General features: G+C 47.3%; 1 protein-coding gene and 1 long non-coding RNA gene across 3 annotated transcripts; one reads left to right on the top strand and one right to left on the bottom strand.

Annotated features, from left to right (window-relative positions):
• Positions 1–609: 609 nt before the first annotated feature.
• On the bottom strand, positions 610–10,855 carry Rnps1 (RNA binding protein with serine rich domain 1). 2 transcript variants are annotated; one of them, NM_001011890.1, is made up of 8 exons: positions 10,757–10,819; positions 7,441–7,621; positions 7,058–7,213; positions 5,557–5,748; positions 4,301–4,403; positions 3,831–3,984; positions 1,980–2,121; positions 610–1,443 (listed from the first exon to the last, which is right to left on the bottom strand). In NM_001011890.1, the coding sequence occupies exons 2-8, from the start codon at positions 7,509–7,511 to the stop codon at positions 1,344–1,346; spliced, it is 918 nt and encodes a 305-aa protein (NP_001011890.1). In that variant the 5' UTR covers positions 7,512–7,621; positions 10,757–10,819; the 3' UTR covers positions 610–1,343. The 2 variants fall into 2 exon arrangements, with proteins under 2 accessions (NP_001011890.1, XP_006245995.1); XM_006245933.4 differs by lacking the exon at positions 7,441–7,621 and having other exon boundaries at positions 10,757–10,855.
• LOC120095048 (uncharacterized) lies at positions 1,443–15,557 on the top strand. Its single transcript, XR_010055537.1, has 2 exons — positions 1,443–1,948; positions 2,396–15,557. It is a non-coding gene; the product is annotated as an uncharacterized LOC120095048 (long non-coding RNA).
• Positions 15,558–15,937: the final 380 nt, after the last annotated feature.

Raw genomic sequence — 15,937 nt, 5'->3', positions numbered from 1 at the left:
CCTGTGTGGTGGGCGGCAGGGGCAGGGTGTGTATGTGTCACATAGAGCTTTCACTGAGTTCCTGCCAGCTGTCTGCTGGACAGAGCTGCAGGCTCTCAGGCAGGCACTTGCAGAGGAAGGGGTGAAGAACAGATTGCCTTGCAAGCACAGGGGCGAGCCTGGGAGGCCTTCTACCTGGGTCACTTGCCCTCAATACCGTATTTTTATTTGTTTCAATACTGAAGGGGCACAGATACAAGCGGCGGCCTGTGTGGCATAGGCACTGCAGTGAGGGGCAGTGAGTTTTACTTTCATTTTAAATGTTTCTAAGTCTTCCTTCTTAGTGACGACTTCTTTGGTGCGCCAGTAGGAAATCAGAAACTGGACAGGACCACCGCCTCAGAACCAGTATGAGACAGAAGAGAAGTGTCCCTCCCATCTTCCCAGCAGCAGCCTTGGGCAGTCAGTCAGCTTCTCAGCCACTGGGGATCTCACCCTAAGCACACAAGCGCTGAGTCCTCCTGGCTGAGAGCTTTTAGAGACGCCACTTTGGGGATTAAACTGGAAGTGAGTTCTTAGTAATCACAAATTGTGAATGTTCTGGACTAAGACAGTGAAAACAGCACTCAATTTGCACTCTAACCCTAGGTTTATTCAACAGTCCTTTCACTCTACACAAGTACAAACACAACCTTATCTAAAATGCTACAAAGTTATAAAACTCAAAACAGATTTTATAGTACTGACTGTACAACAAAAGCAAAGAGGCAACGCACACATTGCCAAGGCTAACCTGCGACATCACCATGAATGGCAGGTGACAATGGGGTGGGCTAGGTTTCATCAGGACCCTGTAGAACTGGTTCACCAATTTTAGAAAGTAACAGAGACACTGGGACAGAAAAGACAACCATTTATGGAGGAATCCTTCAAAGGTTTTAACCCTAGAAGGTGAAGGGTACTCAGCAGGGGCCATGGGCAGGCCTAACAGAACAGACAGAGGCTTGGTCCTTTCCACTGCTGTGGCACAGCATGGCTTGGCCAGGTTGTCTGACGGGTCCTAGGTCATCTGGAAAACGGTGTGCTGCCCTATGTTCCAGTTGGCTCTGCTACTGAACAGACTATCAAGAACTGAAGGGGCGAACTTTCTAGCCAGAAAACTACAGGGTACCTCTACGGGCACAGTCCTGAATCAACAGTACCTCTACAAGGCAGAACCCTCCTGCAGAGGAAACATCTCAACTGCTGTCTTCAAAGCCTACCCTGGTAAGGGATCCTTCCTTACAGATCCTCCTTTGGCTAGAGAAAAGGACAAAACTGAGTCTGGGGAACATAAGTTACAGAGGGCGAATCCATGTCCCTGCTTATCGGGAGGAGTTGGAGCTGGATCGGCTCCTGTGGCGGCGGCGGCCAGGCGATCGAGACCTCCTTCGCACAGGGGACCTGCGTCTTGGGGATCGAGACCTGTGGGAAGAAGCACGGTCAGCCAAAAGTGCAATCTTCAAGCAGCACAGCTATGGGACAGACTGGCCTTTCTAAGACAATCCTGTTTTTGTTCACAACCCTCACCTATGGCCTCAGCTATCTGTAACCCCAAAGTTCTCCCCCAGATCCCCGTTTTGGTTTGTCGAGACAGGGTTTCTCTGTAGACAGCAGACTATTCTGGAACGAGATCAATAGACCAGGCTGGCCTCAAACTCACAGGGATCTATCTGCCCGTCTCTGCCTTCTGGGTGCTAGCATTAAATGTGACTGCTACCCTGCTGGTCCCTCATTATGAAAGACAGTGTCTCTAGGGACCCACAATTGCTCAGACTAGAGGTGGTCCCTTTGAAGGGACTCATCCCCTGTCAGTAATACATATTCTGACTGTCCCCTCTCTGGCCAATTCCCAAGGACTACATGCTGACCCCAAAGGACCAAAAGTCACCACAGCCATTCAGATTTGTAAATCATACAAAGAATCAAGGTAAGTTAAGGACAATTCCAAACCAACTCACCTTCTCCTCATCCGTGGGGGTGACCTACGCCACATGGGAGGCGGTGGAAGCATTCTCCTGGGTGGGCTGAATCGCCGAGGCGGTGGACGAGGCCAGGGTGCCAACACCGCAGTAGCAGTGATCTCTTGGCCATCTATTTGTCCTGTAGAAAACGGGAACAAAACCATAAAATTTCTAATTATGGCAGCTCATGCCTGAAATCCCAGCACTCAGGAGGTAGAGGCAGGGGGAGTAACCTTAATTAGCTTAGGCAACATATACTACCTCAAAACCCAACAGGACAGCATCTAAGAAGCAGAGACAGAGCAGATGGATCCCTGAGACTTAATAGCTAGCTTAGTCTATAAACTAAGGTCAGAGCAGCTAGGAGTACGCAGGGAGACCCTGTCTCAAAAACAAAACCCCATGTACCCTAGGGAAGCACCAAGCCGGGTGTTCAGCATGCAATCCCAGAAACACAGCAGGAAAAGGGCACGAGATCTAAAAGAGACACTAACTGAGGCTCTGGAACAACTTCCCAGAGGACAGACAAGCCCCACAACATTCTGAAGAATGTGCAGGACAGAAGGCACAATACACCAGCTGAGGTGACAAGATAGCAAGGATCGACGCGCAGAGTGAGGGCTCTTCAGGGTCAGGAAGGTGGCCACTAAAAGCTGAGCTTCCTTCTGTTTTTCAAGACAGGGTCTCCCACACAGCTCTGGCTTCCTGGAACTCACTATGTAGACCGAACCAACGTGGAACCCAGCAAATTCACCTGCCTCTGCCTCCAAACTGCTGGGATTAAAGATGTGTGCTACCAAACCTGACCCTGAATTTCCTTCTTTTAAAGAGAGTGGGAAGTTCAGGCAGAGCTAAAGAAAAGGGACAGCTACTGAAAAAACGTTTCTGTTCTTTATGAACTCACTTCCAAAGAGGGGAGGAAAAGTTTATAAATGATCTCAATAGTACAGGGAAAAGCATTGCAGGGCACCACATCTAGCCAGTGGCCAGTGAAGACCTCGCTAGCCGTCTTTAGTTCCCTGAATTTTTAATTCATTAGCAAATTGCTCACTATGCCAATTCCAGATAGGCAGATTAAAAAAGTGATTCATCAGACTGGAGTTGATAAGAATGGAATAGGTGACTTACACTGAGCTACTGAGACACTCGAGGAGCCTGAAATAGCTAAGTATCAAAGAAAACTCATACTCAAAGGCAATCGTTAAAACAAAACAACCAAAAACATGAAAACCTGAAGCTGTTGAGATATTTGTAAAGCTTAAAAGGCACCTGAAGATTCTTTGGTTTCCCCAACAGACTGAGGGTCCAGACTGTAAGCTGCCAGCTCTCAGTCCCAGCACCCTACATCCTAGCGCTAAAACAAGTTTTCCAGTCCCTACGATGCTCATCAGTAGACAACATGGAACATCTAAAGCCATTCCTAAGTGCGTGTGCTTTAGAAAGCACTCCACTAACAAACATAAACATTAAAGGACAGTCTTGAGTGATACTGTATGATGTCAGTGTATGTACCATGCAGCAAAGCAATTCTAAAAATGCTGAAATGTTGGCAAAATAAAAAAGGATATTTAGAAAATACTTCCAAGTTAAAGCCAATTATATTCTTTGTGAGAAAAGCTTCATTAAATCCACAGTTTATAACAGATTGAAGATTTCTTAAAATGCTAATGTATTCATATTTGCTGGGTTTTTCAAGAATGGCAAGTGCTTCAGAAAACATCTTTTTGGTACACACACCCCTACTGAGTAAGATCCACCTGGTTTGGAAATCTACTTCAGGGTCCCATAAGCACTGAGATCTCTCCAAGGACAGAGGTGACAGACGGAGGGAGGCACAGAGTCACTGACCTCCATCCATGTGTTTCAGTGCCTTCTCTGCTTCATCCGGATTCTCGAATTCCACGTACGCATAGCCTTTGGATAGATGAGGATGCATCCTTTCCACAGGCATGTCAATCATTTTAATTTTCCCGTAAGTAGAAAATATTTCCATGATATGATCCTAGAGAGAGAAAGGTTATACCCCTGTTTGCCAATCCATAACTTAAGGGTCAAAGGGAATTCACTAAACACCAAGCGAATCTTGGTTAGTGTAAAAACATTCTGCCACCCGATGATGTCACCAGGGTCAAATTTCTTAGATATAAGTCTAATAAACAAGGCCAGTTATTTACTAAATAATAAACGTAGCAGCACTAATCAAATCACGGACTGCACATACATCATTCTCCAAAAGGACTACATTCAGGTGCATCTGCTGCCTGACACCAGCGTGTCCAGCCACACCCCCACCCCCTCTACGGATCTGTGCTTCTTACCTTGGTCACATTCCTGGTGAGCCTCCCAATGTGCACTTTGGTGGGTTTAGGTGAAGGGCTCCGCCTTTTCCTCTCTTTTTCATCTCTTTTAGGTGGTTTGGATCTGAAAAAAAAAAAAAAAAAACAAAAACACCCAGAAATTCTCAACATATCCCAAGCACAGTGGGTTTGGGGATGGAGCTAAGGGTAAAGTCCCAGACTTGGCCCTCAGCATTGGAAAAGAAAAATATTAGCTGTGAGTGTATTGGTTGGTATATGCCCAACAGCCCAGTACCAATGAGGCCAAGGCAGGAGGAATAGGAGTTTGAGCCAAGCTGCACTGCTAATGAGACCCTGCTTCAGCAACACACAGTGAGGTTCCTTCTCGGCTTCAACAGCCTCTAGAAGAGCTTCTTACCAGTTCACCTATATCATCTACGGTTTGACTGAAAATGGTCCCATAAGCTCATGTATTTGCTTAGCTATCATGAAGGGGCACCATTTGAAAATCTTGTTGGAAGAAGTGTGTCACTGGAGGTGAGCTTAGGTTTCAAAAGCCCAGGGCAGGTCCAGTTTCTCGATTTTCCTGCCACCTTTGGATGTGGATGTGCAACACAACGTCTGCCTGTGTGCCACCATGCTGACAATGGACTAAACCTCTGAACTCTAAGCCAGCCCCAATTAAATGTTTGCCTTTGCAAGAATTGCCTTGGTCACCGTGTCTCTCCACAGCAACAGAACACTGACTAAGACTATCCCTGGTTCAGAAACCAAACTGAGACCCCTTCAAATATGTGTGTCTGCTTTACTTTTCCTCTGTGTGGGTATGAACCACAGTAACGCACAGGAAGTCTGAGAGTAACTTGTGGGAGATGCCCTTCTCAGCAGTGTATTCCAGGGATGGGCACTCTGGTCGATAGGCTTGGCAGCGAGCACCCGCACTGACTCACACATCCTGCCCACCCTCTAACTCCCCTATTCACTGCCTTTCATGACTTTTTGAGACAGCCTCACACGTAGCCCACCACGACCTCAAACGTCTGACCATCTTGCTACAAATACTGCATGTACCACTGCACTTCACTTTGACACAGACACACACAAACCACTTGTGTGTTACTGTGCATATGTGGAGGTCAGAGGACAACCCTCGGCTATTATCTCATGCCACCATGTGGGTCCTGGGGATTGAACTCAGGCTGTTAATCTCAGCAGCAGAGACCTTCATCTGTGTTTCTGGTAAGTATGGTAACGAGCAGGCACCGTTCTGGACTCACTTGGAGCGGGAACGCCGCCTGTTGTCATGTCTGCGCCGAGAAGGGCTTGGGGAGCCGGAGGAGCTGCTGGAACTGGAGCTCCGGGATGTGCTGGAGCTTCCTGAGCGGCTGGACGCAGAAGACGAGCTAGAGCCACTGCTCGAGCCCGTGCTGGTGCTGGAGCCCGAGCTGGAGGTTGAGCTGGACCTGGACCTGAGGACGAGATGGGGGCGTCACATGGTCAACGAGCAAGTCACATCTCTGCACAGCAGGCTGACTGCTCAGCAGAGGATACAGGTTTCCAACTATCCCCCCAAAAGGAGGGTGGGGGGAGCTGGAGAGATGGCTCGGCGGTTAAGAGCACTGGCTGCTCTTCCAGAGGTCCTGCGTTCAATTCCTGCAAATACAAGGTGGCTCACAACCATCTGTAGTGGGATCAGATGCCCTTTTCTGGTGTCTGAAGACAGCGACGGTGTACTCACATACATTAAATAATACTTAAAAAAAAAAAAAAGCTCTAGGGGCTGAAGAAATGGCTCAGCAGGTTAGAGCAACCAGGTTTGATTTCTAGCACCCACATGGCAGCTCACAACTGCCTACGACTCCTGTTTCAGGGGACCCGATGCACCTTTCTGGCCTCTGTGGACACCAGGTATACATGTGTAGACACAGGCAAAACTCATAAAAAAAAAAAAAAAAAAGGCTCTACACGAAAGCTGCTCAATCTCAACTCAGAATGCATACATACTTGCAAGAGAAACAACTCATACATTACCAAACATCACACTTCTTAGTATCATAGAAGAGTTCACATCCATAAACAAGAAGACCAGGTAACATATAATGAAATGAAACTCAAAATCAGCACACGATGTTAGGGCCTTATCAACATCCCACCCCAGGGTCTGACTGTTTTCAAAGTATTTAAGATCAGGTAGTCTTCCCTGGGGCTACCAGCCCACTTCAACTGGCAACTGCAGGTACCAATGAAACCCTGTATCAAAGCAAGGTGGACAGCTCTTAGGGAGCCACAGCTGTTGTACAGGATTGTTGTCCCAGCAAAGTTGCTGTCATTCTTGGTTCAACTGGGCTTGTCTCTCTTGGAAGGGACAGGTTCAAGGGATCCTCACTTGAGTATCCAGCCACCCCTCATAACCAGCTGCAATTCTGCCCTAATTTTACAGGTCCCCAGGTCTCAGGCAAAGGTTTTACATAAGGGACTGTGAGGAGAAGGAACACAAGCACAGGGCAGTTACCATCCACACTCCCACCACCTCATCTACTGCACTGGAAGCCTAACAAAGTCTCCCTGATTCCCTAGAGTGAACTCTGATGAACTGGACCTAGGTGTGTTTGTGGGAACACAGGAAGGGCAGATGCTCTTCACATCTCCCCAAAGGAAGGAACTGAACACCCAAGGCTGATCTCTGGCCTCCATAACAAACTCGTGTCACCCCTCCCCCCAAAGAAAAGTCCTTAGAAGGCTTCACAGTGAAGGAGGACATGGTTCCCTCTGCCCTACCTGGTGCTGCTGCTTCCGCTTGAAGCACTGCGTCTCTTCCGGGTCTTATCTCTGCCACGATCCTTCTCACTGGACTCTTTAGTGGTCCCTTTATCTTTAGATCGATCCTTGGACTTCTCATCAGAGCGGTCCTTTCGTTTGGTAGGAGAAGGAGCCCTGCATGGTAAGAAAGAATGTAAGGTGCAAGCTCCCCCAATCAATCCCTGAGACAGCACAACCCAGGAGTGGGGTCCAAAAGGACTAAGACCCCCAAGTGATCACAGAGCAAAATTATCTGTGAATTAGGACACTCACTGAAGAACAACAAAAAAACTCCCCTTTCCGAGGGTCCTTAAATAGCAAGCACCCCCAAATAGCACTAGAAAAATCTTACAGAGGATTACCTAGTGCTGGACTTTTTATTATTCTCTTTGACTCCTAGCAAGCTCTTCTTTTTCACTCCTGATAAATCCATTCTCCCCTTCTTCAAGGCAGCAATGTCGGCCTCACTTATCTGAACTCTCACTTCTAACTTGAGTCTGAGAAACGATCCCTAATCGATTGCAATTTACGCCAAAGAGCAGCCTAGTAACAAGATAAAAGGATTTAAATAGAGTAAACGAATTGACAAAGCATCAAATCGACTTTGCATCAAAAGGTTGAGCACACAAGAAGGAAGCATAGCAAACAGCAAGTGTCCACACGGCCTGCACACTGAGGGGACGGTCTTCATTTCCTCATGAAGGCCTTTCCTACCCCCACAAGAGGTCACCTTAGTTTTTTTCTTTTAATTGGAAAAAGAAATGCAGAATGCATTACCGGTCTAAGGCACAAGCATATTAAGACTCTTCCTTGTTTTCCTTAATGAGATGGAAGAGGTAGCTGTTATCTATCATTGGTTTTAGGGCCAGTCCCACACTAGAGCTCACTAAGTGTGAGGACGAGCCACCTGTAGATGGCTTTCAAATATTACACGCCACAAGAGTTTCAGAGGAGAAAAACCCATATTTGTCTTATTGGCATAGTGTTCTCTAGAGATACAACGAGTAATATTAGATGTCACTTATTAGAGTAACAAGTACCAAAACATTATTCAACACAATGTACAAAACACCACTGAAGAGCAATAAAAGTGGGAGTGGTAGCACACGCCTTTAATCACAGCACTTGGGAAACAGGCGGGCTGATTTTAGAGCTAGTTCCAGGACAGCCAAAGTGACACAAAGGACCCCAGTCTGGAAGAAAAAAAAGAAAAGCAAGAAAAAGAAAGACTGTCAGGTAGGTAATCTGTAAACAAATATGGGGAAGATGTGACTTGTTGGATCTAGGCATCAGCCACATAGGCATAACTGTTAACATTTTTGGAATGGGTTGAGATCTTCTAGACAGGGTTTGGCAATAATGCTAAGTAACAGTAAGTTCTGGAATGGAGACCTCTAATTCTCCCTGTGCCTTCTTCTCCGGGAGCAAAACACAAAAAGGCCCCAGGACACACCTTAACTCTTCTTTCTCACGTTCCTCAACTGTAAGGAGAGAATACACCATTTCAGGCAGAGCACTTCTAAATGCTGCTGAGTTAAGCCTAGCCCAAGAGAACAGCTCCCCTCCCCTGCTTTGACAAATGGTTACCTGTCTAGCCTCTCTCTAGGGCTATGACATCTTTTCCCGTTCTTATCATCTGGAACAAGCAAGCATGCCTGTGTTTCAGGTTTCACTAGGGCCACCTTGGTCGTGGCATTCATACATTTTTTTTTTTTTTTAAAGACAGGATCTCCTTATTGTGTAGTTCTGGCTGTCCTAGAACTCAGAGATCTCCCACTTTAACTTCCCAAATGCTGGGATTAAAACTGTGTGCTATGACACCCTGCTGGGATATATTCTTACAATGTTGTCTTTTTTATGTAGCTCTTGCTGTCCTGGAACAGAGTCCTCTCCTGAGTATTAAACACAAGGTCTCTAGCCCAGGCTGGCTTCAAATGTTCTATGTGGGATGACCTGAATCTCCTGCCTCCACCTGGGTTATAGGTTTTCTACATGGGGCTGAAACCGGGGCTTCGTGTCTAACCCGCAAAAGCACACTACCAAGGAAGTATTCCTAGAGCCTCACCTTTCCTGACAAGTGGTTCCCAAAAACCTTGCTTGGCTAAGTTAACCTATCAATCCTGGCAAGGCACCCAGCCAAAAGCTCAGTGATAAAATGATATTTGATTTCCGAAGCTTAATAAACTATGTTATAGTTAAGCTCAGTATTGTCCATGAGTGTGAACCATGAGCACATCCTTAAATTTCCTCTCAGCCAAATCACAAAAACTGTGAAACCTTCCCCACTGGTGCCCCCCAACAACTCTAATGAGGCTAAGGCCAGCCTAGTCTATAGAGCTGGTTCCAGGACTGGCAAGGCTACAGAGTAACCCAGAGTCCAATGCACTCAAGAAGGACTCTACCACTGACATATACATTGACAGTACAAAATGAAAGGTTCTGTTTGTTTGTTTGTTTTTTTCTCTTGAGACATGGTCTCACTAGGCAGCCCTGGCTAACCTAGGTTGATCAAGCTGGCCTCAAACGCAAACTTGCCACCCGAGTGCTGGGATTAAAGGCAGTGTGTGGGTCCCAGAATCCCTTTTTAAAAGATAATGAGTAATACAACCAATACAAAGTTACTAAAGTTTTTGTGGGTTTTCTATACTAAGTCATTTAAATCTGGCCCGTACTTTTACATTTCAGTTTGGGTTGCTATCCAAGTGCTTCATACCAGTGGCAAAAAGTAGAGATTACCCTTGTGCACCCCCAGCCCAACCTGCCGGAACGTCCTTTATGAAACAAGCAGAACCCACAAATTATAAACCATGGGGTCTACAAATTATGAACCATGGAATAAGCGAACACTTTGATGGGTGTGGTCGAATGCTAGAAAGGGTTTCTGTTCACACAAGCTCAGGACCTCGGTCACCTCTCCCATCCTCCGGAAAGGTGTGCGTCCAACAGCCAGAGAGAGGAGAAAACAAATAGTTAAATCTCGAGCAGAGGGCGTTTTGGCAACCTTCAAAGCACTCTCTACATATAAAATGCACATTTGAGACACAGTGCCTACGAAGTAACACAAGGTAGAGAAAGCAAGCCTACACCACATCTCTCTACCATCAACCATAACCTTCCCCCATTCTCTCCCTCTGAGCTCCACAACCGTGCTCAGTCCGCCCTAGGACGGATCCACAGGCCCAGAACTAAGAACCGCACATTGGGATCCGACAAACACTCGTGGAAAGAGATCTAAAAGGAAACCAACCTTTTAGGCCGGCTCGCAATCTGCACGGTCCGCTCCGGTCACATACATCGACCTCGCCTCCCACCCTCTTTCTCCACTCACTACTCAGGTCGGGCCTGGCGTGGCGAGCCTAGGTCTCCAGCCTGACGAGAAAACAAGAGAAGCGGCGGCGCACACAGCTGCTGGAGTCCTGCAGGCTACTGGTCGCGGCCGAGCAAACGATGAGGGATCACCCTTCCGTCTGCGACCGCCTCGACCACTTCCGGGCCGCGGCCTCGACGCCTCCCACTCCGCCCGACCTGAACCTCACTCTCTTCGGGCTCTGCGCCTCGCTGGCGGGTCTCTGCCTCACTGCGGAGCTGCGGAACGCAACCGGCTCCACGATGCGTCCCACCAAGCCTGGCAGAAGGTCCCCAAATGTCGGATGCGGCCGGATTCCTACCCCGACTTACATCTTCCCAAGGCCGCCACCTCCTCCCGCTCTTCTCAGACCCGGACGCTGGCGCAACTCTGTCGTCAGAGTTGAGAAGCGGGAAAGCGCAGCCGTCGTCGCACAGCGATGACGGAAGCAACCCGACCAATGTACGCTAGCCGAGGAGGAGCAAAGGTCGGCAACTGTTCCCGCCCCCACTTCTGACTGGAGGCCAGTCTAAGCTTGCCTAGGGTTGTTTTTCTCTTTTTGGAGCGGGCGTGTGTTTTGCTGACCCGCACGGGAGGTTTGTGCTCCTCGGCGCCTATGGGTTTTGTGTGATGGAGTTACTCGGGTTGCCTCCTCTATTACCTCTGATGTTCCTAGGGTCTAAGGCTATGCGCCCTGATAAGGCCGCGCTGTTGTAAAGGGACAGGCTGGTACGGATGGTGAGTACTGTCAAAACTCTGGTAGTTAGTGGTGATCGTGTGGACATTGTATCTGGGCTGGTGGGATTCAGCTGACTAGGTGCGGCGGGAGGCCGGTGAAAGGAGAAAGAAAAGGAGTTTGAGGAAATGTTGAAGACAAGGTGCAGTAGGAGAGGTTTCTCAAGGGCGACATTTCTGACAAAGGTGTGGGGCAGAAGGAACAGCAAAAGCTCGCAGGGAGAAGAGGGACGCTAGTCTGGACGGGGGTCACCTCCAGGACCTTCATTGCAAGGACATGGAGGTCCGGGTCTTTGCACAAGGCTGAAGAGTAGCGCCAGCCATTGTGCCCCCGCCTCCCAACTTTGCCTAGCACATTTCTTGCTCTGTGATTATTTGCGGAAGAAGTGGATATGCATACAGTCTCTGCGGTTATCTAAGTAGATTTGAGGCAGGCAGGAAGAAAGAGGAACAGATCTAAGGAGGGCTTCAGGAGGAAGGAACAAAGATGACTTAGATTTGGATTACATATTGCTGTGAAAGATAGGAAAAAGCCAAAGTGCAACTGAGTGACCCCGTAGACATGGAGAGAGGAGGTAGGATCCAAGGAGCTCGGCACAGGACAGCCACACTGCTCTCCTGAGGCGCCAGTTCATTTTTGGGGGTGGGGTTAGCAGATCTAGATAGACAGTTTGATATGGTTCCCTGGTTGGATTTAAGATGATTTGATGTATAGGATATCTAGGATATTCGATTTTCCTGCATTGCTGTCTTGTCTGCTGTGGTCAGACATGAGCAGTGAGTGGATGTTAGCGGTTCTCTGGAGGGACAGAACTCATAGAATGAAAACAAACAAATAATGATGTTCTCTGACTTATGAAGCTCAGTCAGGGTTGTTCACACTAGAAAGGTTGAGAATCAGTAGGTTTCTAAGAAACTAGATTCCTTTGTAGTCTGGTGCAGAAATCATAGAGGACTCCTGGTCTTTAGCACTAGCTGGAAGGCTGAAGAAGCTGGGGTCTGATGCCAGTGAAAAATGGCAGCAAAAAGGTAGCAGAACTTGGGAGAGAGAAGCAACAAAAGCAAATCTCGGACCTCCTACGCAGACACTGGAGGGTGCTGTTCAAGTTTAGGTTGGTTTTTCCCAATTAACATAATCACAAAACTCCCTCACAGGTGTGCCCAAAGGCGTGCCTCTTGGTTACTTCTAAATTCAATCTAGTTGACAGCCGAGATTATCCTTCTCAGTGATCAGAGGTTCAGAGTTCCAGGGGCTTCAGTCAGTTCTTGGAGAGAAAGGGCCTGTGAGGCTCTGTGATGAGGTGGTAATGGTCACACAGGCAGCATGTACAATTCTCTGAAGATTTAGTGGAGTCTGTGATTAGAGAAGATAATAGAGTTTTTTTGTCTAGGGCAGCACGGACACCCTAGAAACCTAGTGACCCCACATGGCTGGTAGGGTGAGGACAGAAGAAGTTGGGCTAATGGCCCTTCCCCTGCTTCCCCCCTAATGTTCAAAGTAATTTAATTTGGCGTGCATGTAAGCTTTAAGTATGATTTACTCAGATGTGTTGATAAAATTTGTTGCTAAATACGGGCTTTGTAATCCAGTGTACTAGGCAGCTGCTAAGCTCTGAAAGCATCACCATTGAGGATTAGCAGGAAGAGTGTGAGCACTCAATCTCTGGATCGATCCTTCCTTCCTTCCTTCCTTCCTTCCTTCCTTCCTTCCTTCCTTCCTTCCTTCGAGTCCAAGCATCCTTATCCCAGCCTGTTGCTAACCTACTGAGGCCAAGATGCTAAGGGCCACCCAGCTAGGATTTCCAGAGACCCAAAGCACCTGTGTGGCTCTGGTCTGTTGGAAGAAACACGAGTAGCTGGCCACAACTGAGAGGTGAAGTGAGCCTTGGCAAGGATTCTAAGCTCCCTTCCTTCCTTTCTCAAGGTTGAAAGCCAGCCTGGTCCACAGAGTGAGTTCCAGATAGCCACGGCTGTCTCAAAAAACAAAATGGGACTGGAGAGATGGCTTAGCAGTTAAGAGCACTGGCTGCTCTTCCAGAGGTCCTGAGTTCAGTTCCCAACAGCCACATGGTGGCTCACAACCATCTGTCATGGCATGTCCTCTTCTGGTCTGAAGACAGCTACACTGTGCTCATGTACATAAAATAAATAAATAAATAATCCTTAAAATAAAAACAAAAAACAAAAAAAAAACCAGCAAAAAAGATAACAACAAAACGTGGGGCTCATCCTGTCCCTGCTTTCCAAGTGGTGGGATGGGATTACAGATGTGTATCATGATACCTGGCAGCCTTTTCCTTTGAAACCTAGAAAGGCAGTGAGTGGGCTTGGCTATAGTTTGGCCCACATAGGGCTTCCCCACTCCTATATCCTCAACAGGAAGTTCTGAAGACAGTGTTTCAGTTGGACCACTTTTTTGGGCATATAGGACTAAAGAAGAAACAGAGTAGCTGTCCTACACGACTTGCTCTTGGACCCATGGTAACTGGGTCAGGTCATGGGGAACAAAGGAAACAGCCTTGAGTCCCAGGGAAGAACTAGGCAGCCAGCACTGGTTGCTCTTCCAGAGGACCTGAGTTCAATTCCCAGCAACTACATAGTGGCTCACAACCATCTATAAGGGGATCTGGTGCCCTCTTCTGGCACACAGGTGTGCATACAGATAGAACACTCATAAATTTTTTTTTTAATGCCATAATACATAATAGAGAGACCCTGTCTCAAAACAATACACACTACCACCACCACCACCACCACCACCACCACCACCACCACCACCAAAAAATTAAAAAAAGAAAGAAAAAGAAACAAGGGCTGAGTGGTGGTGGCTCACATCTTAATCCCAGCACTTGGGAAGCAGAAGCAGGTGGATCTCTGTCTGTCTGTCTGTTTTTGAGACAAGGTTCTCTGGGTATCCCTGGGTGTCCTGGAGCTCATATAGAGCTTTCCTGGCTCTGCCTCCTGAGTGTGCACCACCATATCCAGCTTTGAAGACTTTTTAAAGGTATGAGTGCTATGGAAACTCTTTGAAGTTCCTATAAATGTTTCAAAAACTGGCTAAAAATATTGTTGCTTAATGTGGTAGCCCATGCTTTTAATCCAGTATTTGGGAGGCAGAAACAGGGAGATCTCTGAGTTTGAAGGTAGCCTAGCCTCAGAAAGTTCCAGGCTAATCAGGGCTACATAGTGAGATCTTATCTCAAAAAAATAGAGGACCTGGAATGGTGACTCAGTGGTTAAGAACATTTATGCACACAATGAATCTCATGTGGGCAAAACTCATGCACATAAATACTGAAAAAATTAAAACAAGCTGTCTCAAAGTGATGAGACAGCATAGTTAATCTCAATTGTCTACATGATGAGATTTAGAATCACCTAGGAGATGGGTGATTATCCATCTGTGGAGGATTATCTTAATTAGGTTAACTGAGGTGGGAAGGCCTAACCATTGGGGTGGCCCCATTTCCTAAGGTTGATATCTGCCCCCTAGCATAGTATATTCTAGAGAACTCAGGGTTCTCTAGAGTCACAGAACTTATGGAATGTCTTTATACATTAAGGCAATGTATTGTAATAACTTACGTTTGAAGTTTGACTAACCTAACAATGGGCCACTGTGAGTGGGAAGAATCTAATAGTTGCTCAGTCCCGTGATGCTAGTTGTCTCAGCTGGTCTTCTGTAGAAGCTGGAATCCTGAAGTGGGTTCCAACAGAAGAGTGAGTCTTCATTCTTCTAATGTCCAACAGAAGGCCCAGGATCTGGAACTTGCTTTGTCCCAGGCTGACCTTCAACCCAGAGATCTGCTTGCCTCAGTGTCTGGGGATTAAAGGCGTGTGCTACCTTGCCTGGGCATGAGCTCTTCGTGGCCACTATGCCTCAAGATCTCCAGGTCAAGATCCAGGTCAGAAACCTGTGGCCTTAAGATCTGGACACAGGTATGGCCTACATTTCTGGATTGTAGTTATTCCAGATGTACTCAAGCTGATGACCAGGAACAGCCATCACACATAGCTGAAGCCATTTTCTTCCCTGCCCGCCAGCTATTTCATATTGTTGCTGTAATCTGCCTGCCAATCATTGGTGCAGAAAAATACCTTGACTCAGAGCAGGGTCATGCTGACCACACACCCTGCTGTTCTGAGGTTTGTTAATCTTAAGAAATTCGACAACCGTAAACTTCACTTAGGATCCATCAAATTAAAGGTCGGTTTGAACCATTCTGTCTAAACTGTGACTCAGGGCCCACCACCAGGCAGTGCACTTCTGCACCTGTGTATTAGCTCATTGTGGTTTTGCCTGTATAAGCTGCCCTGAGAAAGGACAGGCCCACAGCTTTCAGCTGGTCGATCAATCTTTAGGTGTGTCTTTAATAAACCATCCCTGTCTGACTGAGATTGGTGTTCGTGTGGTTTGTGGGGTGACACCTGAACAGTTGGGTCCTGGACTGATCTTTTAAAAAGCAGACAGAGGTGAGCTGAGCACAAGCAGCTGTCGCTCCCCACTCGACTTCACTGAAGACGCCATGCCAAACCCCTCAAGCTGCCCTGACTTCCTAGATTTGATAGATCGTAACCTGAACTGAAATGGTTTCTCCCTTAACAAGTTGTCATCAGAGGTTTATCCCGGCAGTAAGAAAACTCACTAAGGCAGACAGTGACCAAACCCCATAACTCCTTGTTGCCCGTGTCACTCAGACTGTGGTCATGTCTCTCAGCCTTTTTCTGTATTTCCAAGAGATGACCATTTGGCCTCACAGTGGTTCCTGACTGTCCTG

Source organism: Rattus norvegicus, chromosome 10 (genome assembly GCF_036323735.1).
Source record: "Rattus norvegicus strain BN/NHsdMcwi chromosome 10, GRCr8, whole genome shotgun sequence".
Taxonomy (NCBI): domain Eukaryota; kingdom Metazoa; phylum Chordata; class Mammalia; order Rodentia; family Muridae; genus Rattus; species Rattus norvegicus.
Note: the sequence above shows the minus strand (reverse complement) of the source record. Positions and strands in the feature narration are given on the sequence as shown.

Coding starts and splice junctions, on each gene's coding strand:
- Rnps1 (NM_001011890.1), bottom strand. CDS start 7,511: ATGGATTTATCAGGAGTGAAAAAGAAGAGCTTGCTAGGAGTCAAAGAG. Junction 5,749..7,057: donor AGCGGAAGCAGCAGCACCAG/GTAGGGCAGAGG, acceptor TCTCGTCCTCAG/GTCCAGGTCCAGCTCAACCT. Junction 1,444..1,979: donor CCCCCACGGATGAGGAGAAG/GTGAGTTGGTTT, acceptor TTCTTCCCACAG/GTCTCGATCCCCAAGACGCA.